This window comes from Poecilia mexicana, unplaced genomic scaffold, assembly GCF_051168715.1.
Source record: "Poecilia mexicana isolate PSO_F unplaced genomic scaffold, ASM5116871v1 scaffold_14, whole genome shotgun sequence".
NCBI lineage: Eukaryota > Metazoa > Chordata > Actinopteri > Cyprinodontiformes > Poeciliidae > Poecilia > Poecilia mexicana.
Genome location: NW_028263383.1, coordinates 24,000,465 through 24,028,132, shown reverse-complemented (window position 1 = coordinate 24,028,132; position 27,668 = coordinate 24,000,465). Strand labels below are relative to the sequence as shown.

General features: G+C 39.1%; 1 protein-coding gene across 1 annotated transcript; it reads left to right on the top strand.

Moving 5' to 3' along the window:
• Positions 1 to 36: 36 nt before the first annotated feature.
• On the top strand, positions 37 to 27,592 carry zw10 (zw10 kinetochore protein). The gene is made up of 16 exons (XM_088012389.1): positions 37 to 249; positions 810 to 944; positions 1,022 to 1,123; positions 1,196 to 1,273; positions 2,212 to 2,371; positions 2,533 to 2,685; positions 3,190 to 3,387; positions 3,477 to 3,613; positions 3,691 to 3,873; positions 21,010 to 21,233; positions 21,320 to 21,391; positions 21,473 to 21,642; positions 22,583 to 22,713; positions 24,613 to 24,744; positions 26,030 to 26,232; positions 27,033 to 27,592. Exons 1-16 carry the CDS (start codon positions 145 to 147, stop codon positions 27,151 to 27,153), a joined length of 2,304 nt encoding a protein of 767 aa, XP_087868515.1. The 5' UTR covers positions 37 to 144; the 3' UTR covers positions 27,154 to 27,592.
• Positions 27,593 to 27,668: the final 76 nt, after the last annotated feature.

Sequence of the window (27,668 nt, the reverse complement as noted above, 5' to 3'; positions counted from 1 at the left end):
TTGTCCAATAGGGGGCAGTAGTTCACCCCCAATCTCCATCACAGAAGAAGCAGAGGAGGCGGGTTGTACTTAGCGCGGGTGGACTGTTACAGTTCTGCTGATGTGTCGTTGTGTTGTACAAACATTATAACATTACTCTGTAGTATGGCTTCGTTTGTTACCGAGGTGCTCGCCAGCTCCGGGAAGCTGGAGAAAGAGGACCTGGCCAGCAAAATAAGCAGGATGTCCCGGAAGGTGGAAGATACCAAGGTAGTTTTTTCTGACTAGCTTTAGCAGCTGCTAACATTAGTGTGAAATAAAGTTTGAACGTTGATTAGCTGTGAACACCTGGCTGTTAGCTGAGCTCCGTTGAGAGATTTTAAGTAACAATCTCAGAAAGTAGTCATAGCGTTATTTAACATAATTCAGTACATCGGCAGGACTGCCATGATGTTATAAAAGGTAAAAAAACATTTTGTTAATTGTCTGTTTGGGTGTCCTTGAATGCAGCTTTTTCAGCCTTGCTGCAAAAAATGTAGCACTTCACACTATTTCATTAGTTTTACTATATTTTTACATTTAAACAAATCATTTTCTTAAAATGTAATGCAAGTATTTGCTGAAGAGGCAATTGAGGTTTTACAGATGCTTTGATCATATAAACTACCGTAGTTTCGTATGTCTTCCTTCCTGAAAGACCAGATTTGTAGAGTGAATGACAACGACCTTCACCGACATGGATGGAGGCTTCATTCAACTTTGTATTTCTGTTTTAAGACTGCTGATGCACTAAAGTCCTGTTGATCAAATTTCTCTGTGCTCTTCTGCAGGAGGAAGTGTGCGACATGATAAACAAAAAGTACAGTGAATTTCTCCCAAAGCTTCAAGCATCAGAGGACCTGATGCAGCAGGTTGATATGGTCTCTAAAGAAATGGAAACTCTTAAAAACTGCATTGAATTTGAGGTATAGTTTAAATTTAGTTCAAATGACACTCTATTTGCAGTATTGCGACTATTATGCTTTTCCTTATGTGGATTTAGGTACAGCAGAACATCCATGTGGCAGTGAATGAATACATTAAGCTGAAGCAGCAGCTGGAGAAGAACACTGTGATCATAAAAATGCTTGAACATTTAAAAGAGGTACATGGTATTTGTTGAGATTTTCTGCTGGATGTTTGATTCATTTTACTAATATTATTTTTTGTGATTCAGTTTCACAGTGCGATGGAAGACTTTAACAAAACACTACAGGAGAAAAAGTATGTTGACGCTGCCACCCATCTGGAAAAAGTAAGATCTGCTTTCCTTACATACTGAATTAGATTAAATGTTTAGATGGTGATACAATTGCTCAACCTGTAGGCATGATTTGTTTGCAGGATTATGAAAAATAAAAGCTTCTTTAATCCAGCTGCAAAATATTTGATAAAATTAGCTGATTTTTGTTTCTATCTTCTTTACATTTTTCTAAATAAAAAAAGAAATTAAAGCTGTTCCAGACTCTCCCATCTTCTACAAAATACATATTCCAAAGTTTTCACATTCAGCTCTTTTCATTATTAAATGACATTGAAAGGACATCCCTTATTTCTGCTTGCCACATCACTACTTTGGTTTTTAAATTCCTGGTTGATAATCTGACAGCTAAGTGCAAGTTGATTAAAGTCACACAGTGTTTGCTGGGTTTTTCTGTTCTGTGTTGTGCACAGACTGTATGAAGCCATGTTTCTCTTTATGTTTGTATGTGTGTTAACTTTTAAGGCAATAAATGCCTAACTTTAAAAACTTAATCGCTAATTATGTTAAATTTTTAAGCTTTTGATAATATTTAAATTAATATCTCATTGCTTCATTGAATTGAAAAAAAAAATCAATGTTAGCTTTCTTATTACAACTAACATCATTAATTAAAGCTCGTCTTAAAACCCATCTATTTTACTTGGCTTTCAACTCTAGCGGGATCTAGTTTTAAATTGTATGTTTTTGTTTTTAAACTGTAAGTTTTTATTTTATGTTTTTTATTGTTATGTTGTGTTTTGATGTACAGCACTTTGTATCAGCTGTAGTTGTTTTAAAGTGCTTTATAAATAAAGTTGGTATGGTAATTAAAATGAATTCCCAGAAGGTAAAAACCTTTTCATGTGAATATTGAGATTACAGTTGCCAATCATAACATTTTTTTTTAACTAAATAAGACATTCATGTATATGGATCATCGACCTGTACAGGCGAGGAAAAACGTGGATTCACTGAAGGATTGGAAAACATCCCAGGTGCCTCTGCTTAGTTCCCTGAGCTCTGAGCTGACAGTGCAGAGAGAGAATTTAATTTACCACCTGGGAGACGAGTGGAAGCGCCTCGTCATCTGGAGAGTACCGTCCACAAAGGGTGAGACATTCTAGTTAGAGGTGGTCTAGTGGGAAAGAGCTAAGAAATGCTCTCTGTTTAAATATTTCCAATATTTACCCAAACTGTTGTGCACAGTTTCGAATATACCTGTTTGACTATCTGTGTAGCAGTAGTAGTGATGGTTGAAAGTTTTTCTTTAGAATCTGCAGGTCCGAAGACCTTCCATAAGGTAGAGCTGGTGCTGAGTGAAGCCTGCAGTAAAGATGTTGAACAGAAGCCAACCCCCCTGCTGTGCTCCGTCCTGCAAGCTCTAGCGATCCAAGGAGATCTTCAGAACAAGATCAAACTCTTCAGTAAGAACAAGCAACATTTTAGAGTTCTCTGTATGTTTATGCAAGTTTGGATAAGCTTGGAAAAAGGAAATGGAATGTAAAAATGCAACTCAATTCAGGGAATGTATGTATTCCCTGATCATCTGGTCTAGACATATTCGTTTAAACCAGCTATGTTCAAAGTGTGTCCCGGGAGCCACCTGTGAAATTTGAAATTGTTTACTTCAGTCCTTGACCACCAGCCAAGAGTGGGAATGGACAACAAAATAGGACGCTACTTGTCTTAACATGTACATCTATCTGTTTGCATTTTTCAGTCCTATTTTCTCCATACATCCTTTTATTCTTCCATCTGTCTATCCTTCTTTCTGTTTTGACTTTAGTTATTTTTCAATAAAGTAGTTGCTCGACAGCTGCAAATGTTCAAGTTTGGAACTTTGACTAGAAGCTGTGCTGATGAAATCTTTTTATTTTGTCTTTGTGCTGCATATTCAAGCTCATTTTTCTTTCTTTCTTTCTTTTCAGGTCAGGTGCTGTTGAAGAACATGCTGAAGCCGCTGGTTATGTACGCATCCCTTGAGCTTATTGTATCTGAGCAACACGGCGAGGGAACCATTTTGGGCCTGGAGTGTTTAGAGGAGGAGAACAAGAAGCGATCCACTCCTTCTCAAGTCTACAAGAAACTACTGCTCTTGTTAAAGACCCTACACACACACCTGCTGGGTAGAAAAAGGCATATAATGGCATTTTATTTTTTATCTTGAGATAGTCTTAGGCTAAAATCAAATTGCTGTTTGTTTTTTTCCCCAAAGATGTTTCCATTGGAGATAGAAAGCTCTCTGCTATCCTTGGAGAGTTGATTTGGGAGGAAATGTCAAAGTGCATCATCCATGACTGTCTTGTGTACTCCATACCCACCAACAGCGGCGAGCTTGAAAGATACAACATTGTACTTAACCAAAACACTTCAACTCTGCCTCTTTATTGAATCATGCTTTTGACTGAATCACATTTTCTGTGTTCAAGGTGATTAAAGAGACGGAGGCATTCGAGGAGGCTCTGAAGAATATGGAGTATCTGCAGGTCGATTCCACAGATCTGCTCAAATACGCCAGAGATGTCAACTGTCACTTTGCCAGCAAGAAGTGCAGGGACGTCATCGTAGCGGCGCGCAAGCTCATGACCTCCAAGATGCACAACACGGTTAAAGTACGTATCCATCAACAGTCAAGCTCAGGTCTGCACAGGGAAACGGAGGGTTACAATGTATGAATATATGCTAACGACTCAATTATAAGAGTTGATCATAATCTGCTGCTAAGGAACTCTTATTCCTTGATTATGAAATAAGAGTTGATAACTCTTAAGAGTTAATCTCTTAATTATGGGAAAATGCACGTTATCAGATTTTAAACCAATTTAGTAATCAATTAATTGTTTACTAATTGGACTAAACAGACTCAAAAAGAAGCAATATGCTGAAAAAAACCAACTCATTCAGAGCAACAATTAAGCCTAAACTGTACAAAGAAATGTATACATTTAGAATTTCAGATAAAAAACACCTTTGTATGTAAATATGTTTTACCATAAACTCCTCAAGTGGCAGTTTTAGCTTCATCTGGTTTAAAATCACTAAGGGGACTTCCAGAAGCAAATGGAGTAGACGGGTGCGTCAGAGCCTCTCTCCCACCTTAATTCAAAATATTCCGTTCAAAACTCGTTAATCCGCTCTCGGTTTCGATAAAATAATTTATGAACGGGAGGAGAAACATGTCAAGCCCCAAGATCAGTTAACACAACTGCTATTGATAATATTTGGCAGCTTTGGATCTACTTTCACTTGGTCTAATCCAAAAATAAAACTCTAACTGCCCCCATCTCACAGAAAGAATTAGATACAGTTATTGGACATTTGAAAAGTAATAAGTGCCCAGGTAGCGATGGGTTTCCAAATGAATTAGTCCATGGGCCAGAGGCCAAAATTTGACATTTTTGTCCATTTCAGGGTGGCAAAGTCTATCAATATTTTTTGAAAAGATACATGTGTCTAGTGAATATTTTGGTATGATAGCCCTTCCAAAATGGTAGCTGAGTCATAGTTATCATCTCATGAAGTAAACAACCCCTTTGGAAAAATTCTGTATTTTGGGACTGCTGTATCTCTGGTTTAGGGTCATGGTATGGGCATTTGTCAAAGGTTTATAATGCAATATTTGGTATCATCTTAAAGGGGACACTCTTGGCTTTCATTTAAGCCATGTTTTGAGTTTCTCTGACCAACACAGTGTAGGGCTGTTGTAAACGAATATTTTAGTAATCGAGTAATCTATCGATTATTCTTACGATTAATCGAGTAATCGGATAAAAAAAATTATAAAATGAAATATTGGTAAATCTGGCATAATACCGGTGTTACTATCAGATATCAATGTCAGTCCAATTTTTCATATTTGAGCATCCCTAACAGTTGCTTTTTTGTAGTTTAGAAAACTAACTTGTAACAATAATAGCTCACTTTCTAAGTTAACCAGAAGAAAAGTTATAGAAAAATCTGAAATTATATTGAATTTAATAAGAAAGAGGCAGGCTCACAAATATGCTTATAAAAATGTCTACAATCCAGCTGTTAGTTTATGTATTCATCTTCAGTGAGTTTAATAGATTAATTAAACTCACCTTGCCACCTAACCTGTCACGCTTTGGGTTTGAAAATACGGGAAATGCCGCCTGGAGTGGGAGGAGAGAGCGAATGAACGAACGTAAGATGGGGTGGAGGGGAGGAAATAGACCAGCGGACTGACGAACCGTTAGACCGGGGGACGAACACGGGGGGAAGCAATACGGGATATTTACGACACCTTCACTGGTCACACTCAGAAACTCATCTACCAGCCATGTACGATGCGCTCCGCCACCCGTTTCTTCAGACCGGGATATGAAATTTATTGTGTGGTTCGTCGGTAAAGCTACATTTACACGGTAAGCATCAGCTACTCAGCCGCCCGCCCTGTTCAGGCTATCCGCTCACCTCAGCGCTCTTCCCGCCGTTCGCTTTCAACCAGCAGCCCCGGAGGAGAAATGCTGCCGTACTCCAGGCATTCCCCCAGTCATTTTAAGGATGCTTATTGGTTCCCCAAAAACGATAAAAAGTCGGGCATTATCATCAATCAATAAAATCCCCACGGGCCAATCTTGAAGATTGGACTTTATGCCGCTGAGACTTAGCTTTTGTCAACAACTCAGAGGCGGAAGTGAGAGCTCCGCGCAACGCAAATGAAGTCCCGGCCGGAACACGGTGCGCTAACTAATAAAACATAAATTAACGAAGCTTCGAGGCAGGTAAATTTTCCTCGAGGAATTTTAGTAATCGAGGTACTCGAATCATTCGAGGAATCGTTTCAGCCCTAACACAGAGGTCATTAGAGGTCGTTAAACCAAAATTATTACACATTTTTCCACATCTTTTGACCAAACTAGATACACTTCTTTCATCCCAGCGGTATCCAGGGACATCAGGGACACAAGAGTTAATGACTAAAATACTCAACAGACTCTAAGGAATCAGAAAATGTATGATATGCCTACACTGTCTGTCTATGGGAGGCGATTATGAGCTGTAATTTGAAGGTACAGACTTGGGCTATAACCTTAACTGGTGTATATGTTGGGGGTTTGTTTAGCGTGTCACTCTTGTCTAGTTTGTTAGTTATAAAAAAGTTAATCAGTAATAGTAGAAATGTACACTTACATAGACTTTAGGATCCTGTATTGGCCTATTTATCAGATTTTGTGAGTTTTTCCATCCTGGGCTACACAATAGTAGCCCAGGATGGCCAAATAGAGACATGGCAGAATGAGAGAGGATACCACCCTCATTAAATGACAAATTCTGAGGTAAAATAAAAAAAATGATTATTTTCAGATGCTTAGCCAACTATTGACAGCATAATTCAGATTATTATATTACATTTCTGCCAACAGATGATAACCTTAGGCATATCGGTACCATCTACATTATGCTTGCTGAGAATGTTGATGTCAATCAGGCCCACAAATGAGTTTGTTAAAAAATAAAATCAGTAAGATGTAACCATTTAGATTCAGCATGTAACTTTTATTTAAAAATCTATGTATTTATTAAAACTATTACTATGTTGTCCTGAGACCCTCCTCCTGGCTCTGCTTGGTTGTTTCAATTTAGCACTGCGAGAAGGCAGACGGGCTTGATTTTTCTTCACAGATTATTTGTCTCAGCATACTGTGACAATATGGTGACAGTTTCAACAAATATATAACAGAATCTTTTCCCTAAAATGTACATACTGCAGCATTGAACTGCCTTTAGATGCTGTTCCTACCCTCTGATAGCTACACAATTTAGCTAAATAGTCTTACTCTGTAGTTTCAATTTCTACTTGTCTGGAGCAAAGTTTAGTGCTGGTTTACAGTTACAGACCTGGAAATATTATTGACTTTTTGTATTTATTTCTTCAGATGACACATAGCTATTAACAGTAAATTAGAATGTTCACCATCAGAGTATCATTAATCCATTTGGAAATAATCCAGTGTGTGTGTGTGAATAAGGATACTAAGACACCTGCAGGAACCAAAGGTTTCATTTTAAAAGCCAGAGCCGCTACCAGATACTATCTCACCTCAGAAAACAGACTTCAGTATCTAAGGTAACTTAAAGTGCTTTTCTACTGGCAAGTCACACACTAACCAGTTAGTGTGTAGTTCGGTTTTACCCCTGGTAGTGAGTTTTTCCATTACCCTCTCTATTCCTCACTATTGTGGGAGGGCCTTTAGCACAGCAACTGGTCAATTCTCCGCAGAGGTTTGAAGTGACACTCAGCCATGGAGAACCTCAAGGTTATGGTTCAGATGGACTCAAAGATATTTCATTTTGTTTTATAGAAATTTATTGCTGGCCCAAAGATAATGATAAAGGCTTCGATCAGCTGATTATTTTGCGATATATGAAATCGCTTTGGTCCCTACCCTGATCGGTCCAGCTAGTACTACACTTGAAGTAGATATGGAAATCTGAGAACAGCCAGCCAGAGCCGCGCTGGATCTGCTAAAGGAAAATGAATCTGGCCGAGGTGGACTGAGGCCAAACCAGTTAGAGGCAGGTTGGTAGAACAGCACCTTTAGGAACATGACAGACAACGAGCCCACAGAAAGTGAGAGACATTATGGCCTACAGAAGCCTGGGATAGAGATGGACAGATATTCCTTTTAGAACTTATGGAGAAAAGCTGGGTAAACGCTCTAAGTCAGCCTCAGTCAGACATAGTCGGACTTTTCACCAGATTCATTGTATTACCAACAACCACATTCGTTGACACAATAAAAACATTCCTAAGCTTCAAAAATAGTGGGCTCACTCTTTTACACCACTGTTTTAGCTATCTAACAAAAGGAAAGAAAACAGATTGAAATATTTTTGAGTGTATCATAATAGTTTAACAAAGAAGAGACCTTCAGATTTAAAAAGTCTTTGGTCATCCGCTAGATCAATGGCCTTTTCTCATGTTCATAATAACTCTAGCAAGTTTCCTCTTGCAAGAGAGTTGGAAGAATCAGTTGATGTTGAATAATAGTCTCGATGGATCATTGGTGAAATGAAAGTTGTTCAAAAACTAAAAGGTGATGGCAAGACTTATTATAATAAGCATACTGATATTACTTTATACCTACGTAAGGATGCTGGATGTGGATTACAGCTCAGCTTTTAACTCCAACTCCTGACAAGTTGGTGGAGAGGCTAGAGTCCCTGATACTAGGAGAAGGACTGTGCTGGTGGATCAGGGATTTTTAAACCAACAGACCCCAGCATGTCTAGATCAACTCCCTTACCTTCTCCGCGGTCACACTCAGCACAGGTATGCCCCAAGGCTGTGTCCTCAGCCCCATCCTTTACTTCCAATTTACCCATGACTGCAAAGCCACCCAGAATAATATTGTCTTGTTCAAAAATGCGGATGACATACAGAAGAGGTTCAAAGGCTAATAACATGGTAAACCCATGGTGAAGGGAGAATTCCCTTACCTTGACAAAGGAAATAATCCTCAACTTCAGGACAAAGAGGACAATCCAGGGCTGAGCATAGATGGTGAGAAAGTAGAAAGGGTCAGTAGTTTCAAATTTCTGGGAGTCTACATCTCAAAGGATTTCAACTGGACCTTTAAAACCAAATACCTCTTTAAAAAAAATCCCAGCAGAGCTTCATTTTTTCTGAGAACCCTCGGGCAGTGTCGTCTGTCCAAGAAGCTGATGACCAGATTCTGTCACTGACTTACTGCTGTACAGTGTAGGTACAGCAGTACCTACACTATACAGCACTGTACTATCTTGCAATGTACAGCAGCAGACAAAGGCACCGCTCTACTCCAGTTTTCCTGGGACATTAAGTTGCTTCTCCACCATTTGCATATTTAGAAGCATGAGCATTAGATTGATTGACAGCGCTAAAAGAACAACCAGTCAAAAACACCCAGTCAGGAGGAGGGTCTTAGCACTGTCAATCAACCTCATGTTTATGTTTCTAAATATGCTAATGGTGGAGAACCAACTTAATGTTCCAGGAAAACCAGGGTAGAGCAGCACCTATATGAGGATGACTGACAGCACCAAGACACTCTTCCCGCTCTGATTGTTTGTGTCTGACAGAGCAGAATATTTGTTCAGATGACAGCAGGTCCAGAGGGAGAAGGCAGAGGAGCTAATTCTTTACACAGATTATCCATCTTATATTCTCAGGACATAGTGATCATTTCAGTTAAGTAAAAAATATATATATTTTTAATAAACATTACATACTGCAGCTTTATGTAGAGAGCAGGAGACAGTCTTGCTGAAGATCCTAAGGGAGTTTTTATATATTAAAAACTGAACTGACTGGACATACAAATTCATTGACTTAAAGTTATACATTTACATATTTTTCCTTTTAAATATTTATTTTTATTTGACTATAAACTTTTATACTTTGAGCAATTTTTCACTTTTTTATTGGCAATTCTATTACTCAAGGCAATACATTTTAATGTCAGCATATGATGACAATAAAGTTCTTTGTCTTTCTGTCTGACTATGGTCTGCCTATCTATATAGCCATCTAGCTGGTACAGGTTTATGTCCTCACATCTAATAGTCTAATAGCCTACTATCTTGCTATGTATGTGAGGACCCCCAGCATCAGGAACAGTTGGGTAGCATGCAAGCTACCTGATGTGCAAACAGGCTGAAGAGCTCAGAAATGTGCAAGCTCTAATGTTGCACCAAGACTGCTTTGAAATATAAGACTGCATGCTGGTAAGGTAGTTCAGCCAATGAATTTAGGTGTGTATAACAAGGGACACATCTAAAAGTTGCAGGACTCTGGCCCTTGAGGAATGCAGTTTGAGACCACTGCCTTAGTCTGTTGAGTATTGCAGTTGTTAACTTCATCTCAGGTACAGCTGGGTTAAAAGAAATGTGGTAGTAAATGAATAGCAGACAAACAAAGGCTGTTCAATGCTGCTGGTCACCTGAAGCTTTCTGTAGCTTTTGGTGTACTTCTAAATCTGCTCCTTAGTACATCTTTTTGGGGTTGGTACTGCCTCTAGTGGTGTGGGGGTGGTAACACAACTAATATAATTACATTACTAAATCAGAATACCGCAAAGTCTTTAATGATTATTAATTTTTCATTCTCTTAAGAATGTAGAGCTAATTAAATGATCTAAACGAGAGCCTAAAGTGGTTCCAGTTTCTCTCGATGGCCAACCTGTTGAAACTGTGGCACATGACTATATTTTGAAGAACTGTTGTCAGAGACTCTACCTTTCAAGACGACTTGGTGATCTTGGAGTGAATTTGGAAAAAATCATTTTATTTGTCACAAAAGAAGGGTTCGGTGAATGCGCATATGAATCTGATGGTTTGGTACCTCAAAAAAGGTTAAGAACCACTGGCCTAAGGTTATCATCTGTTGGCAGAAATGTAATATAATAATCTGAATTATGCTGTCAATAGTAGCCTAAGCATCTGAAAATAATCATTTTTTTTTTTATTTTACCTCAGAATTAGTCATTTAATGAGGGTGGTATCCTCTCTCATTCTGCCATGTCTCTATTTGGCCATCCTGGGCTACTATTGTGTAGCCCAGGATGGAAAAACTCACAAAATCTGATAAATAGGCCAATACAGGATCCTAAAGTCTATGTAAGTGTACATTTCTACTATTACTGATTAACTTTTTTATAACTAACAAACTAGACAAGAGTGACATGCTAAACAAACCCCCACTAAACCCCCAACATATACACCAGTTAAGGTTATAGCCCAAGTCTGTACCTTCAAATTACAGCTCATAATCGCCTCCCATAGACAGACAGTGTAGGCATATCATACATTTTCTGATTCCTTAGAGTCTGTTGAGTATTTTAGTCATTAACTCTTGTGTCCCTGATGTCCCTGGATACCGCTGGGATGAAAGAAGTGTATCTAGTTTGGTCAAAAGATGTGGAAAAATGTGTAATAATTTTGGTTTAACGACCTCTAATGACCTCTGTGTTGGTCAGAGAAACTCAAAACATGGCTTAAATGAAAGCCAAGAGTGTCCCCTTTAAGATGATACCAAATATTACATTACAGACCTTTGACAAATGCCCATACCATGACCCTAAACCAGAGATACAGCAGTCCCAAAATACAGAATTTTTCCAAAGGGGTTGTTTACTTCATGAGATGATAACTATGACTCAGCTACCATTTTGGAAGGGCTATCATACCAAAATATTCACTAGACACATGTATCTTTTCAAAAAATATTGATAGACTTTGCCACCCTGAAATGGACAAAAAAATGGTCTGGCCCATGGACTAAATGGTACAAGACTTTCAGGAAGGAGCTATCGCCTGTCCTGCTTGAATCTTTGAACTGGACATTGAGCAGAGCTGAGATCCCACCATCTTGGAGAGAGGCTGTAATATCTGTCCTCCCTAAAGAAGGGAAAAATGTTGAATGCTGCGAATCATATCGCCCAATCTCAATTCTGAATGTCGACTATAAAATTTTTACATCAATAATTTCTCAGAGAATGGAGTATTATTTGTTAGACCTAATACATGAAGACCAGACGGGATTCATCAAAGGCCGACAAACCCATGACAGCATAAGACGAACACTGCATATATTAGACCAAGCTACAAAGCAGGGCCTCAGCGCCGCATTAATTAGTTTAGATGCAGAAAAAGCCTTTGATGGAGTCAACTGGACTTTTCTATATAAGGTACTAGACCAGTGTTTCTCAACCTTTCTCAGGCCAGCGCCCCCTAGCCCTTATCCAGGTCCCTCACCGCCCCCCCCCCCAAACAATTTGTAGGCTACTTTGCGCTGACCATTATTTTATTATTAATATTACTATCACTATTGTAGATGTTTTGATTTTTATGCTCGTTTCTGTATTTATCATCAAAAATAATTTCCCAGAGAACAAAAAAGCCATTTGAATAGAAATTATTTTCACAGGTGTCTATGAAAAATGCAATGAACATTCAAGTTAAAATGGGTAGGCCAACAGCAGCCAATCAATGGAAAAATTATTCTTATTTTGTGCCATTTTCTTTTTGTTAAATATTCCACAAAATGACCAGATAAGATGTTCAACATGCCAGTTTAAACTTTGAACTATTTGCAAACCGACTGAGCTCTGCAGCATTAAAACATGGATAGAACTGTAACTTCATTAATCATAGCTCTTCTTCTCTTCAGTGTTTCTGTTGGTTTCTGGTGGTGCAGCTCTGTGCTGCCTTCAGGAGAATGGGACATCAGAGTATCATCCATAAAATTTCACCCACATGGCATTTAGTGTGCAAACCAGAGCTTTCAGTGGAAAAACAAAAGTTCCAGATCCTTTAATGCCGTACAAATATGAGACAGGAACATGGATTATATCTTTATATAGACCTGTCTATTGATTATAGATTAATAGTTTTACTGGACAGAAATGACAAAGAACAAATCTGGTTCTTAATCAAATCCTAATGAGTCAAATTGAAAGTGTCATGGAGTCATCAGCCTCATGACATTAACACTGACATGAAAAATAATACTGAAGAAATAAATAAATCAAATCTAATTAAAACCATAAATAAGTGATCAGTAGAGATGTGCCGATCAGGTTTTTTCCTCCGGATACCGATACCAATCACCCATGAGGGCCGATCACCGATACCGATCACATAATTATTATTTTTTTTTTAAATCATAAACACTACCGGTTACATTATGTGGAAAAAGGAACCATAAATTCACCTTAATTTAGACAAAAACTTGTTTTTAATAACTTTTTTCAAGAAGAAAACTAAACAAAACAGGCTTTGTGCAAATTGTACTGCTATTGATAATACTATCTTTAACAGACTGAAAACATATGAAGGCTCTGAAGAGGTTAAATAATACAAAGCCAAAGTAAAACCTCTCAACATTGCCAAAAAAAAGTTCAAGTATAAAACTTAACATTCAAAGGCAAAAACAGGTTCCATTACAATAAACAATCCAGATTTACTGAATGAAAACTTCCTGTTAGCATGGCGGCTAGCTGATTACTGCTAGTTCTGATTGGCTGTTTCTGATTGAGCGGAGTAATTATGCAGAACAGGGAGGAGATCGATTATTTTTTTAGAGATTATCTGTCTCATGTTAGGACAGCTAAAGTTTTAATATGTAGGTAAAATGTATTTTTTAAGTTAGATGCTGCAGCTTTAAACAGAGGTTCAGTGTGAGAGTCACTACCAGTGGAGCAGAAGCGAAGCTCCGTCTGTGAAATATTACTACCTGTAGCGTAGCAGTGGTTCAACAGGAGAGCAGAACCAGCGTCTTACATCGCAGCTCGAAGATTTAAATAATTTTCCAGGTTATTTGTTTAGCTTTCTGACCGTCATGCTAATCCGGGTGAGTGTTTGTAGCTGTGCGCTGCTTTACCTGCTATCTGATCCTCCGTATGTCTTTTTTACTGCAGTGAGCCTCGATGTAGCCAAACTCCGTCAAGTATGGCATTGTTTTTATGTCATATTAGCTTCGTTGTGTTGATGCATTTTGACTGCTTCAATTTTCCGCTGCAACACGCAAACTTCCCCATTGACTCAGTGCGTTATAGTTCCACATCGCTGTTGCTGTGCGTTTGCGCAGAGTGAAGGAAAGAGGAGACCAGCTGCACAGGCAGGCTGGAAATGAGATGATCGGTATCGGCAACAAGAGCCAATGATCGCCGATCACCGATCATGCACTTTTTCACGAAAATCGGCCCGATTATGATCGGTGACTGATCGATCGGCACACCTCTAGTGATCAGTTCTTTACTGTTATGGCCTGTAAGATATTTATTCTCAGTACTAGATGTGGTCTCAACAAATCCATGGCACTTCAACATTATTATTTTACCTTTTATCTGGAAATAGTGTCTGTTTATTCTTGCCATACAGTCCTCTGTATTAATTATTGCTCTAAAGGTCTTGCCATACCAGTTTATTCCTCTGTATTTACTTTAGTTTCTTAGTTTATTCTTGCATTTTGTTCTTCATTCATTTACATTTAGTTTCCTTTGATTGTTATCCTCTCCTGGTTTATTGCTATGTCCACTTTAGTTTCTTTCCTGTTGTTAGATTTATTTTATCATTTATTGACCATCATTAATCTTCACTCATCACCTGCTGCGCCGCCTAATCATCATGTTTCACATCATGTGTTGATTTTTCACTGTTCACCGTCAGATTCTCTGTTTTTATGCCATAATTCACATCTAGTTCGTCGCTCCGTTTTATGTCCCGCTTCTCCTGTTTCAGAGTTTTGCGCGTCGTTTTTTGTTTTTTTAACCCCCTAAGGTGCAGGGCGGTCGGGAAGCGTATCGATGGCTAAAAGGCAGACTGACATAAACCTTTTACAACGATTTCTGCATTCTGATTATTAGCGACTATCAAACAAAGTCACTGAGCGGCTGAGTAGGGGAGTGGTTGTTGACGTGCAAGCTGATCAAAACGTAAATCCAAGCTGCAGTTGCAACGATTTTATTGTCAATATCCAAAGGCAAACAGTGTTCAAAAGCAGCATAAAAACGGATCCGTAGAATTAAACAGTGTTCAAAGACAAAACATAGCGGTCAGCAAAAAGTAGAACTCCCCCATCACCCACTCACTGAAGTCACCAAGTGAGCAACAGATGATCTACAATCACTAATAACACCACGTGATCCCGTGGTACACCTATCCACAACACTGATTATTGAAATTTAAAAGTGCTGTGTTGTTCTATCACCCCCGTTTCATACCGGACCACTTACAGCTCCGGTGTTATCGCTATAAAATGAACGCTCTCTATCGTGGTATCACCCATGGAGGGATTTCTTTATTTAAATGGGTTCATTTTTCAGGGGGATACAAAGTCATCGTGTATCGTGATTTTAGTAATTACATGTTTATAAGAGCGATTTTCTTTCAAACGGAAGTAAAACATTTTTAATACAAGTTGCTGCTTTGACATGATCACAGAACTGCCAAAAAATATGTACAAAACTACCTGACAAAGTGAATAACATCATCAGCCGGTGAAACGCTGAACTGCTGCGGTGAAGCTACAGTAGCAGGAGCGGAGCTGCGCCAAAAAGCTAACAGAAGCTAACACAAACGCTGAATAGAAGAAGAGCTGCCATCTATATCATTGCAGCCGAGCATGATTTAATGTTACACAACACAGTTTTACCAAGTTGATCAAAGTCTAAACTGGTATTGTTGTGCAGGTGTAAAGTTTACCTTCGACCAAACGCCCCCCAAAGGAATCCCAGCGCCCCCCTTTTGTAAAAAATTCCACCAGCACCCCCTGACGTCCTCTGAACGCCCCCTTGGGGGCAGTACCGCCCACGTTGAGAACCGCTATACTAGAGCGTCTGGGCTTTAATAACCAGTTTATTAGGTGCTTGCAGTCACTTTATGATGAACCACGGGCCAGGGTGAAAATCAATGGGCACCTAACAAACAGCTTCCAACTACACAGAGGAACCCGCCAGGGATGTTGTCTGAACCCTTGGCACAGGCCATTAGAGAGGATGATGGGATAAAGGGAGTTAGTTTTGCAAATATAGAACACAAGATTGCCCTCTTTGCAGATGATGTAATCACATGCCTCCAAAATCCAGATGTAACGCTCCCCAGAGTTATGTCAGCATTAACTGAGTTTGGTCAACTGTCGGGCTACAGTCTAAACATCACAAAAACACAGGCTCTGACAATTAACTACTCACCTAGTAAATTTATAAGAAAGACATATGGACTTAGATGGGATGCCAAAAAGCTAAAATACCTAGGAGTATTAATTTCTCGAGATTTGGATGAGTTATTTAGTTTGAACTTTGATAATCTTACTGAAAACATACAAAAAGACTTGACAGCCTGGGCAATGTTATTGTTGGACTTCACAGCTAGAATGGAAATAGTGAGGATGAATCTACTTCCTTGATTTTTATATCTTTTCATGTCATTGCCTATTAGAATATCTAGCGCACAGTAGGGGTTGCACCAATTAGTCGACTAGTCGACTCGTCGATTCTTTTCTCTGTACTGACTTTTTTCTGGGCCAGTCGACTAGTCGCAATTACATGACTAAACAGATTTTTCCCAAAAAATGAAAGAAGGTGGACTAGGTGAGTTCGTCAGAAAGCTCAAATTGTATAAAAATGTAAATAATTTAATAATTACAAACTGTAAATTACAGCTTAGGCTACCGTGCGCGGCGCAGTGGTTAGCGCGGCGTCCCGCATACAGAGCCGGCGGTAATCAGGAGTCCGACTCCCGTCCTCCATTCGCTGGTCCCAGGCCTCTCTCCGCTCTCTCTGCCCCCTTACAGTCAGGTTGTTGTCAAATAAACTAGTGCCGAAAAAAATCCTTAAAAAAATAAATAAATAAAAAAGACTACCGGAGTAATCTGTTACAACGCGTCATGATGTCAGGCTTTTTTATCCATCCAACTGATCAGCGTCACCCTGCGTATTGAAGTTTTTAACCTGGCAGCTTTAAGCTCTTATAAAGATATGGTTTGACTACATCTGGAAACTAAGTCCAAGCTCCATCCTGAGGATCTGACAGAGGCGATCTCGGCCGCCGTCTGCATGTCGGTTCAGAGAGCCGCTGCTGAGTCAGCAGAGCCTCCTGCTGCGCATCGGGCGGAGGAGCAGCAGGAGGTTTCGTTAAATTCAACTGTAACCAAACGGGATCCGTTCATAATAAGTTTGGTTCGTGATGTTCCAAAAGCACCATTGTGGTCAGTGTGATCATTTGACTCCTATACGAGTAACTATCCAGAGATCATCAGCATCAGCCGGTGTTTGGAAAAAAACAACAAAAAAAGTCAGACCCGACTTTGTACAACGAACTTTTCTCCCTGATCACGAAGAATGACCTGTTTATTGCTCTTTTAATTCTGCATAATAGACTTAGTAAAAGCAGGAGAAGGGGAGTGTGTGTGTGTGTGTGTGGGGGGGGGGGTCCATATTTGCTGTGAAAATAGCTGATAAAGTAGTTGTGAAGGGTTTTTGCGCTTACGTCACTATGATGTCACCGCGACTAGTCGACATCGACTCGACTATTATCATGATGTAGTCGACCTTAAAAAATATGTAGTCGTTCAACCCCTAGCGCACAGTGTCATGCCTGGGACAGATTGATCTCCAGATTTATTTGGTCCTGGACCAGACCGAGAGTAAAATTTAAAACACTCCAAATTAATAGGGACCAGGGGGGTCTGGCCCTTCCAAATTTGAGAGAATACTATTATGCATCTCAGATGAGATTCATGGTCTGCTGGTGCTCCTTGGAAATGGAGACTAGATGGAAACAGATTGAACTTTGCCAGGGTGGGGTCCAACCTCAAACACGTCTGGGAGGTAAAATAGTTACAGACAAAAATAGGAATGGTATAGTTGAAGATACGTTGTTAATCTGGAAAGAAGTGGTTGATAGGTACAGATTGGCAGATGTCACTGGACTTCTGATGTGGCCAGTGGTGGGAAGTAACGAAGTACAAGTACTTCATTACTGTACTTAAGTACAGTTTTCGCGTATCTGTACTTTACTTAAGTAGATTTAATAATGGGTACTTTCTACTTTTACTCCACTACATTTTACAGTAAGTATCTGTACTTTCTACTTCACTACATTTCTACAAAACCGTTGCGTTACTCGTTACATCCATGTCGCATTGAGCTTTTTTTCCGTTAAAATGTGAAGTTCAGGGTCTTAAGGTGGCGCCGTAAAGTCCAAGCAATAACGTGACTTACTGTCTGTTGTCACCCATCGCCTCCACCTTTACTCGCACGCGGAGCTCCAGACATGCGCAGTAGTGGATATCCGTCTAATCGTCAGTAATATAATAGCGCTGCATAAACCATAAGATATGGTGACATGTAAAATCAGCAGCGCTTCGCTTTCACAGACGGTGGGGACTTCTCCAACTTTTAGCGTCACTTGGAAGGAAAGCTTAAATAAAGGTAAGATCTGTGGACGTGATGCTAGCAAAGCTAGCTGTACTGAGACACATGTTGCATCTGCGATGAAAAAAGGTTGTCACTCATGCTATTGTGTGTTGACTGAGGTGTCGCCTATATGGGACAACGCTGTGACCAAAGTGCAATATAGTAATATGCCATTCAGGAACGATCCGATTCTTCTGGACGGATCTTTACTAAGTCCTAAGGACTGAAGCCTCACTGGGAGCCGTTCTTTGTTCTTGTGTACACTGCAGTAACTAACACATACACACGTTTATTTAATCGCCGAATAAGTAAAAGTTTGAACGTATGAACACAGAGCATGCTCATTGATTGATTTCGTCTCCTGTCATGGTGGTAAACATGCAGTGGGAGGGAGGGTGAGAACAGTCACGGTGCTCCTTCTGCTTGTTGCGCAGGTGGACAGTATTCATAGTTGAACGTTATTTACCGTTAATTGCGATGTTTCAGTTGTGGTTTCTGACATGGGCAATATGGGCAACCATCCAGGGCGTTATTTTTCTAGGGATAGCAGGAGACCTCTGCGGATTGTAGCACAGCGATGAAAGCAAAACAGAATGAAATGAGTTTTAATTGATACTGGTTAAATAAATTTCAGCTCTAAGTATTTAACATCTAGATGTTTTTATGGGAATGTGGATCTTTCAGATCAATCTGAGAACCAATTTTGATAGGTGCACTTAATTTTATTGTGTCATGTAGCGCAGGGCGCTGGTCTTGGTCTCAGGTTCGGTGGTCTTGACTACAACTCTGCTACGTGGCTCCTTGGTTGCATGTCCTCCCTCACCCACCTTCTTTCCATCCCCTTTCTGTTGCATTTCTTTATAAATAAATGTCACTAATGAAATTCATGCTAAGTTAGGACAGGAGACAAGATGTTTCCATCCCTGAAATTATGATTCATAGAATCACATATCTAAGTATAAACTCTTACAGAGAATAAACACAATAAGAACATGTTTAATGTGTGGCATTGTTCATTAAAATGGCACATTTATGATGTATTCAAATTAAATATGATCAGTTCACTTAATGATATTAGCGATTAGGTCATGTATTCAGCAAGTACTTTTACTTTTAATACTTAAGTATTTTTAAAAGCCAGTACTTTTTTACTTTTACTTAAGTAAAATGTTAATGTGGTACTTTGACTTTTACTTAAGTAAATTTTTTGAGTACTTTCTCCACCACTGGATGTGACCCTCCTGTAACTCAAACTTCCGGCCAGGAGAATTAGATTCTTCTTTTTTAGATTGGAAAGATAGAGGGCTTGTGGCTTTGTGCCAGTTTGTAGAAGGTAACACCTTTAAAACAATTGAGCAACTGAAAAGGGATTATAACCTTGAGAATAGAGATTTATTTAAATATTTCCAGGTCAGGCATTTTTACAATACAAAAATAAAAAAAGGTGTTCCTCCAGAAGGTAATACTATTGTGAACATTTTTGCAAATGCTTATACACACCTCCCATGCAAAACTGTTTCCATATATATAAAGGGTTGCAGAAACATAATGGAAATAACACCTTGAATATGGGAAAGGGAATTGGGAGTCAAAATTACAGAGGATGCTTGGCTTTCTATGTGTGTGGCACAACAGACGTCTACCAGCTCTAAAAGATGGAGGGAATTTGGATGGAAGTGCTTAATTAGATACTTTATTGCACTGCAAATTTCTAGTAGACATAGAGGGGAAGAACAGCAATGTTGGAGACAATGTGGACATCAGAACGCCAATCATTCTCATGTGTTTTGGTCCTGCCCAAAGTTGGCAGCTTACTGGGATGGAGTCTGTCAAACTACTGGGATAATTTTGGGGTATGTCATCCCCAAAGATCCTAGAATTTTTCTGTTGGGGCTGATATCTGGAGAATTGTTTCAAACAGAGGATGAGTACCTTTTTAAAGTTCTATCAATTGCAAGCAAAAAAGCAATTACATGATCTTGGCTAAAGAAAAACCCCCCACCCCCCCCAGCTGGACCACTGGAGGGACGTCATGGAGGAGATTCACTCTATGGAAAAACTGACATATCTTTTACGTATGAAAGGACATTCTTACAACAGACGTTGGTCTAAATGGCTGACATGCAAGAGCAAGGAGGCATAACTAGGTGTAATATCATCTAATGTGTGTGTGTGTGTGTGTGTGTGTGTATATATATATATATATATATATATATATTAAAAAACAATTTTTCTGTCTTTTTACTTAACTAAGAATCAGTGCCCCAAGTTCAGTGTGTGTTGTATGTTTTATTGTAATGAAAAATGTTAGAGTATATAAAACAATCACTAAGGGAATGTTGTATTGCATATTAGGCAAAAAAAAAAATGTTTTCGTAGCTCAAATGAAATTGAATTGCTTATTTGCATCTTTTAAGATAGTCCTAATATTAAATAAAAATATTTTAGGTTTTATGGAAATTTTGTAGAATCTGCCAATTATTTTATTTGATTAATAATCAGAATAATCAATTCCTAAATTAATCATTTGTTGCAGCCCTAATTCTCATACTTAAGTTATTTTTAATGACTAGTTATTTTTTATGTACCATTTGTTGTGCATGGTTCTATGTTTACAAGTACAGATGATTAAAAAGACAATAACAAGAGGGAAAAATGTTACGAAAACATTAAAAGTGAATTGAGCAATGTGGCACAGTTGTGCCTGGACTAGAATTGAATCTTGATTTAAAAATATGTAGGAATCTTTCAGCAGCATTGTGTCCCCCTGTCAAGTTCCTGCAGTCTGTTTCTCTCAGTAGCTTTGATTCTTTTCTCCTCCATTAGATCAGCCCTGAGTCGAAACTGCGGCTGCCCAAACTGCCTCCTCCCGGTTCAGAGGTGAAAGTGAAGCAGGAGGTGGTGAAGGAAGAGGTGTCGATTGAGAACTCCAAGCAGTTGTCTGCCTGCAGTCTACGCCTGCCAGCCTGTCGCATCAGCGAGTCTGTGCAACAGCTGATGGAGCTGGCGGTCAACACGCTGTGTGAAGCTGTAGGAAGCTCCACTCAGTGGTAAGTTTCAGAGACTTTTACTGTTTAAATGCAGCTGGCCTCCCCCTGGGAGAAAAACCCAGCTAATATGTCTCTCTGTTTTTCAGCGCCTTGCAGCTCTTCTTCACTGTGAGAAACATTTTTCAGCTTTTCTATGATGTTGTGCCGACGTACCACAAGTAAGAATGCTTCTATCCCAGGTCGCATAAACCACATACTGTATCTGGAGAGATGAATGTTTGTAATTTTAATCTTTTTAGGGAGAACCTACTCAAATTTCCCCACCTTGCTGCTGTCCAGCACAACAACTGCATGTACTTAGCGCACCACCTGCTCACACTGGGGCACCATTTTAGAGCCCACCTGCCACAGCCCCTCAGCGAGGGTGTCGCGACTTTTGTTGACATGGTGCCTGGATTCAGGAAACTGGGTGAGCCAGCAGTTAAGAAAAATATAGACATTAGAGGTGTGCCGGTCAATTGGCCATGATCATTATTGGTCAATTTCTGTGAAAAAAGAGGTAAAGCTGCGCACAGCTACCAACACCCACCTGGAAGAGCATGATGGTCATAACAGAGCATGATGGTCTATTATGTCTAAACAAATAACCAGAAAAATAATTCAAGTCTTCAAGCTGGCGGTGTAAGATGCTGGTTCTGCTCTCGCTCTTGAACCGCCGCTACGCGTTACTGGTAGTAATATTTCACAGCCGCTCAACCTCTACCAGACTGAACTCTCACACCGAACATCTGCTTAAAGCTGCAGCATGTAAATTGAAAAAGATTTTAAATATTTATTAAAATATGTCTATTATGTCTAAATTAGGTGAATTTATTGCCAGATAATTTTTCCATTTTGCCAGACAATATAGTATCATTTATACCTAAAGTGAAAAATTGTCAGCCATTCCTGGTGATCGGCAAAGATCGGCCTCATGGATGATCAGTATCGGAATCGGCAGCAAAAATCCTGATCGGAGCATCCCTATTCTTACATTTAATTCATAGTGGTCTTAAAATGTCTATAATGAATTGGTGTTTAATGCTTGTCAAGCAGAGGGCTACAACAATCTGAGGTAAAAATGCAACTGTAAATACATAGATTTTTTTTTCACTAAAATCAACTAAACATGCAATATGTTCATGAAATGAGCAGAGTGATTGATGGAGATGAGATCTCGAATCAAATCGAACCAAAAAATTTAAACTGTTGAACACAAACGTCTTATCAGAAGATGGGCAGTTTTCTAACTTTCTAGAAAACAAGAAACAAATCTTGACATTAAAAATTTCCTGAAAGTTTATTTGTATATTTATGGGGCCACATACATTTAGATCTGCACAAGCTTCAGGCTGTCCTCTGTTTCTTAGGTGCTCAGTGCTTTTTGGCCCAGCTGAATGTCCAGAGAGCTGAACTCCTTGAGAGACTCGCCACGGCTCACAACTTCAGCAACCTGGACGATGAGGACAACTACACTGCAACCAGCAAAGCAGTAAGACAGGTGAGAGAGGGAGACCTGGAACGTTTCAGAGGGTCTAGTAAGGTTTTATTGTTTCATTTTGCAGTAGATTTATGTGGGGATGTGACCATGCAAATAAGACATTGTCTTGGCTTACTGTCAGTGTCCGTCTATATATTTTAAGAAAAAACTTAAGCTCTTGTACACAATAACTGTGTCTCTGATAAGTGAAAAATGCAACTTTATTAGCAACTTTATATATTTTTTTCATTCATACAGTACAGACCAAAAGTTTGGACACACCTCCTCATTCAATGAGTTCCCTTTATTTTCATGATTATTGACATTGTAGATTCACACTGAAGGCATCAAAACTATAAATTAACACATGTGGAAATATGTACTAAACAAAAATGTGTAAAACAACTGAAAATACGCCTTATATTCTAGTTTCTTCAAAGTAGCAACCTTTTGCTGTGATACTGCTTTGCACACTCTGCATTCTCTTGATGAGTTTCAAGAGGTCGTCACCTGAAATGGTTTTCACTTCTCAGCTGTGCCCTGTCAGGTTAAGAAGTGGGATTTATTGCCTTATAAATGTTATTGGGACCATCAGTTCTGTTGTGCAGAAGTCAGGTGGACAAACATCTGATGGTCCTACTGAATAGTGTTAGAATTTGTATTATGGCAAGACAAAAGCAGCTAAGTAAAGAAAAACGAGTGGCCATCATTACTTTAAGAAATGAAGGTCAGTCAGTCCGAAAAATTGGGAAAACTTTGAAAGTATCCCCAAGTGCAGTCGCAAAAACCATCAAGCGCTACAAAACTGGCTCACATGAGGACCGCCCCAGGAAAGGAAGACCAGGAGTCACCTCTGCTGGGGAGGACACATTCATCTGAGTCACCAGCCTCAGAAATCGCAGGTTAACAGCAGCTCAGATTAGAGACCAGGTCAATGCCACACAGAGTTCTAGCAGCGGACACATCTCTGCAACAACTGTTAAGAAGAGACTGTGTGAATCAGGCCTTCATGGTAGAATAGCTGCTAGGAAACCACTGCTAAAGACAGGCAACAAGCAGAAGAGACTTGTTTGGGCTAAAGAACACAAGAAATGGACATTAGACCAGTGGAAATCTGTGCTTTGGTCTGATGAGTCCAAAGTTGTGATCTTTGGTTCCAACCACCGTGTCTTTGTGCGACACAGAAAAGGTGAACGGATGGACTCTACATGCCTGGTTCCCACCATAAAGCATGGAGGAGGAGGTGTGATGGTGTGGGGATGCTTTGCTGGTGACACTGTTGGGAATTTATTCAAAATTGAAGGCACACTGAACCAGCTTGGCTACCACAGCATCTTGCAGCGGCATGCTATTCCATCCGGTTTGCGTTTAGTTGGACCATCATTTATTTTTCAACAGGACAAAGACCCCAAACACACCTCCAGGCTGTGTAAGGGCTATTTGACCAAGAAGGAGAGTGATGGGGTGCTGCGCCAGATGACCTGGCCTCCACAGTCACCGGACCTGAACCCAATCGAGATGGTTTGGGGTGAGCTGGACCGCAGAGTGAAGGCAGAAGGGCCAACAAGTGCTGAGCATCTCTGGGAACTCCTTCAAGACTGTTGGAGGACCATTTCAGGTGACGACCTCTTCAAGCTGATCAAGAGAATGCAGAGAGTGTGCGAAGCAGTAATCAAAGCAAAAGGTGGCTACTTTGAAGAACCTAGAATATAAGGCGTATTTTCAGTTGGTTCACACATTTTTGTTGAGTATATAATTCCACATGTGTTAATTTATAGTTTTGATGCCTTCAGTGTGAATCTACAATTTTCATAGTCATGAAAATGAAGAAAACTCTTTGAATGAAAAGGTGTGTCCCAACTTTTGGTCTGTACTGTACATGGTTTCTCAGTAATTGCTGATGTATTTGTGTGTGTGCAGGTGATTCATCAGATGAAGCAGCTGGGAACTGTGTGGCAGGACGTGCTTCCTGTCAGCATCTATTGTAAAGCCATGGGCAACCTGCTCAACACAGCCATCACAGAAATTATTGCTAAAGTCATGATGCTTGAGGTTTGTTTTTTTTTTTTTTTTGCAGTTGGGTTAAAAGTTCATTTAAATTACTGTATGTTGTTCTTAAATCACGGTGAACCAAATATTCCTAAGATTAGAGGACTAACGTCTCAGCGAGATCTAGAGAAACTCATCCATGCGTTTATCTTCAGCCGCATTCGTTACTGCAACAGTGTCTTTACAGGTCTGACTAATAAATCAATCCTCCAGCTGCAGCTGATCCAGAACGCTGCTGCTTGCATTCTCACTAAAACCAGGAAGTTAGAGCACATAACACCAGTTTTAAAGTCCCTACACTGGCTCCCTGTAGCTCAGAGAATAGACTTTAAAATACTGTTGTTAGTTTATAAATCACTGAATAATACATTAAAGACCTGCTGCTTTTGTATCAACCTTCTAGACTCCTCAGGTTCTGGTTCTGGTTCTGCTCTGCATCCCCAGAACCAAATGAGGAGAAGCAGCATCCAGCTTCTATGCACCACAAATCTGGAACAAACTTCCAGAAAACTGTAAAACAGATGAAACACTGAGTGCCTTTAAATCTTGACTAAAAACCCACCTGTTTAGAGTTGTATTTGAAATTACGAATTTTATGAGGCATTTGACTTAATGGAATGTTTTTGATTGTTGCATGACTTTGTGTTTTTGTTTATGATGTAAAGCACTTTGAAATGCCTTGCTGCTGAAATGTGCTATACAAATACATTTTGATTGATCGATGGTCAGCTTCAGAACAAAAGGATTTGTTGAATTTTAAGGAGTCAAGATTCCTTTTCATAAATTATATAAAATAAACGGAGTTAAATAAATAGCTTATAAAAATGCTTGCAATTTCCTTCCTAATATTGGTTTATTACATTTTGCTATGTAATTTACTTTAAAACACGAAAAAGAAGAAACCTTTAAGTAAAAAATGTACTGTTTTCCATATTATAATAGCCTTCTGCTCAAGTCTTTATTGCAATATGTTTTTATTACATTTTTAGTGTAACCTCATTTAGAAAATTGACACCCAAGTCTATTTCTTTTATTAAATGTATGAAAGAAAAACTCAAAGATACATACTTTCATAAGATTTTTATGACAAACTTACCCACATATTGAGTACATTTAATGTTCGAATACAATTAGGAAAACTATTGGAATTTGATTTCCAGGTGTAGATAAGTAAGAGAAAGGACTTTTTCTCCAGCCTTAATGTTCTATCCAATTGTCTAAAAGTTGTATTCATCCTTTCAACTGTCTGCCATCTAGTATATCGAACTAATTGGGGTTTCATGTGCAGGACATTTCCTCTGAGGACGGAGAGCACCTCCATACCCTGTGCCAGACCATCATTGAGGAAGGCCCGCTGGTGTTCATTCCCCTGGCTGAGGAGAACAAAAATAAGAAGTATCAGGAGGAGGTGCCGCTCTACGTGAAGAAGTGGAGCGCTTTCAAGGAGCTCGTCATCGTGCTGCGAGCCAACCTGCAAGAGATCGTTGACAGGTTAGAAGCGCTAAAGTCGTGACGGTACAAAGAGAATTAATTCTGAAAGCACAAGCTGAGGCTTTGATCGTTTTTTTAACAGGTATTGATAATGTTAATATATTTAAAGAATTTATGTAGTAAGTGAGTTCAAACATTAAAAACTTTTTTTCTAGTTAGTTGGGTTTAAAGTCATTATAAGGCTGTATAAATTGTGTAAAAATGAAATTTATTGACCCAACGTTTAGGCCTGTCACAATGGCGCATATAGCTGGACAATAAATGATCCATGAAATTATTGTGATAAATGATATTGTCATTTGAGACCATTTTTAACTAATACAATAATAAAGGCATAGTAATGCAAGAACATCCTGTCGGAGATCAAAAACCTTAATTTTTAGAGACCATCTAACTCTGGAACTGGCAAACATTTGAAATATTCAAAATAAACAAAACAACACAATAATTAAAATGGATTATAAAATCTCTGTGACCAAAATTAGTTTAAAAAAAAATGTTAATCATTCAGCTTAGACAGGGGAAACTGGCAAAAGTGACAGATAGTGTAAACTATCTGCTTCCTACTGAGTGTCAAATGTTTGGAACATTTTTCAAAATAGCGGCTTTTCAATGATATTGAAGACGAGAATCTTTCTAACGATTGTTACTCAAGCTCATTTTAATTTATCATGTGATTAATTGGTTTATTGCTTATCATTACAATCTTTCCAGTGGTGTCCCTTATGGAAAGTAAACTGACAAAAACCCTTTTTCTCCTCCAATTTTGACTTTCTTCTTTCCGGGATTCTTCTCCACAGATGGACTGATGGTAAGGGTCCACTGGCAGTAGAGTTCTCCAGTTCGGAGGTGAAGAGTCTGGTCCGAGCTCTGTTTCAGAACACTGAGAGGAGAGCTGTTGCTTTAACCAAGATCAAATAGACTATTGGACAAACAACAGAAGCACCAGGAAGACTGTGTTGCACCTTTTTCTTGAGTGGAAAATCTGACCTTGCCTTTACTCATTGCTTCATGTAAAACCTTCACCTACATGAAAGATTAACAGATTGCTTAAGACAGGAGATGCTGCTGCAGGATGTTATGCCTGCACAAAACATCTGTACATTTCACTGCCTCAGTTGTAAAGCTTTGGTTTTTGTTTGGTAGCTTTCATATGTTCACATGATGAAATTTCCAGTTAATTAAAGCTCAGCTTTGTTTTCTTTTCAAGTTCTGTTATTTTCTGTATATATCATTTTACAAAACTTTGTTTAAAGTTTAACATCCATGAAGTGGTAAATTGCAAATGACATGAAACTGAACTCTTCTGTAATGTATTTATTATTCCTTTAAATAAACCAAAATACTTTGCTTCTTTTCAGCTTGACCTTGTTCTCTCTGTTTTCCTCATAAATGAGAAACAACCCAGTTTTGAACCTTGAAAGAAAATGTTTTCT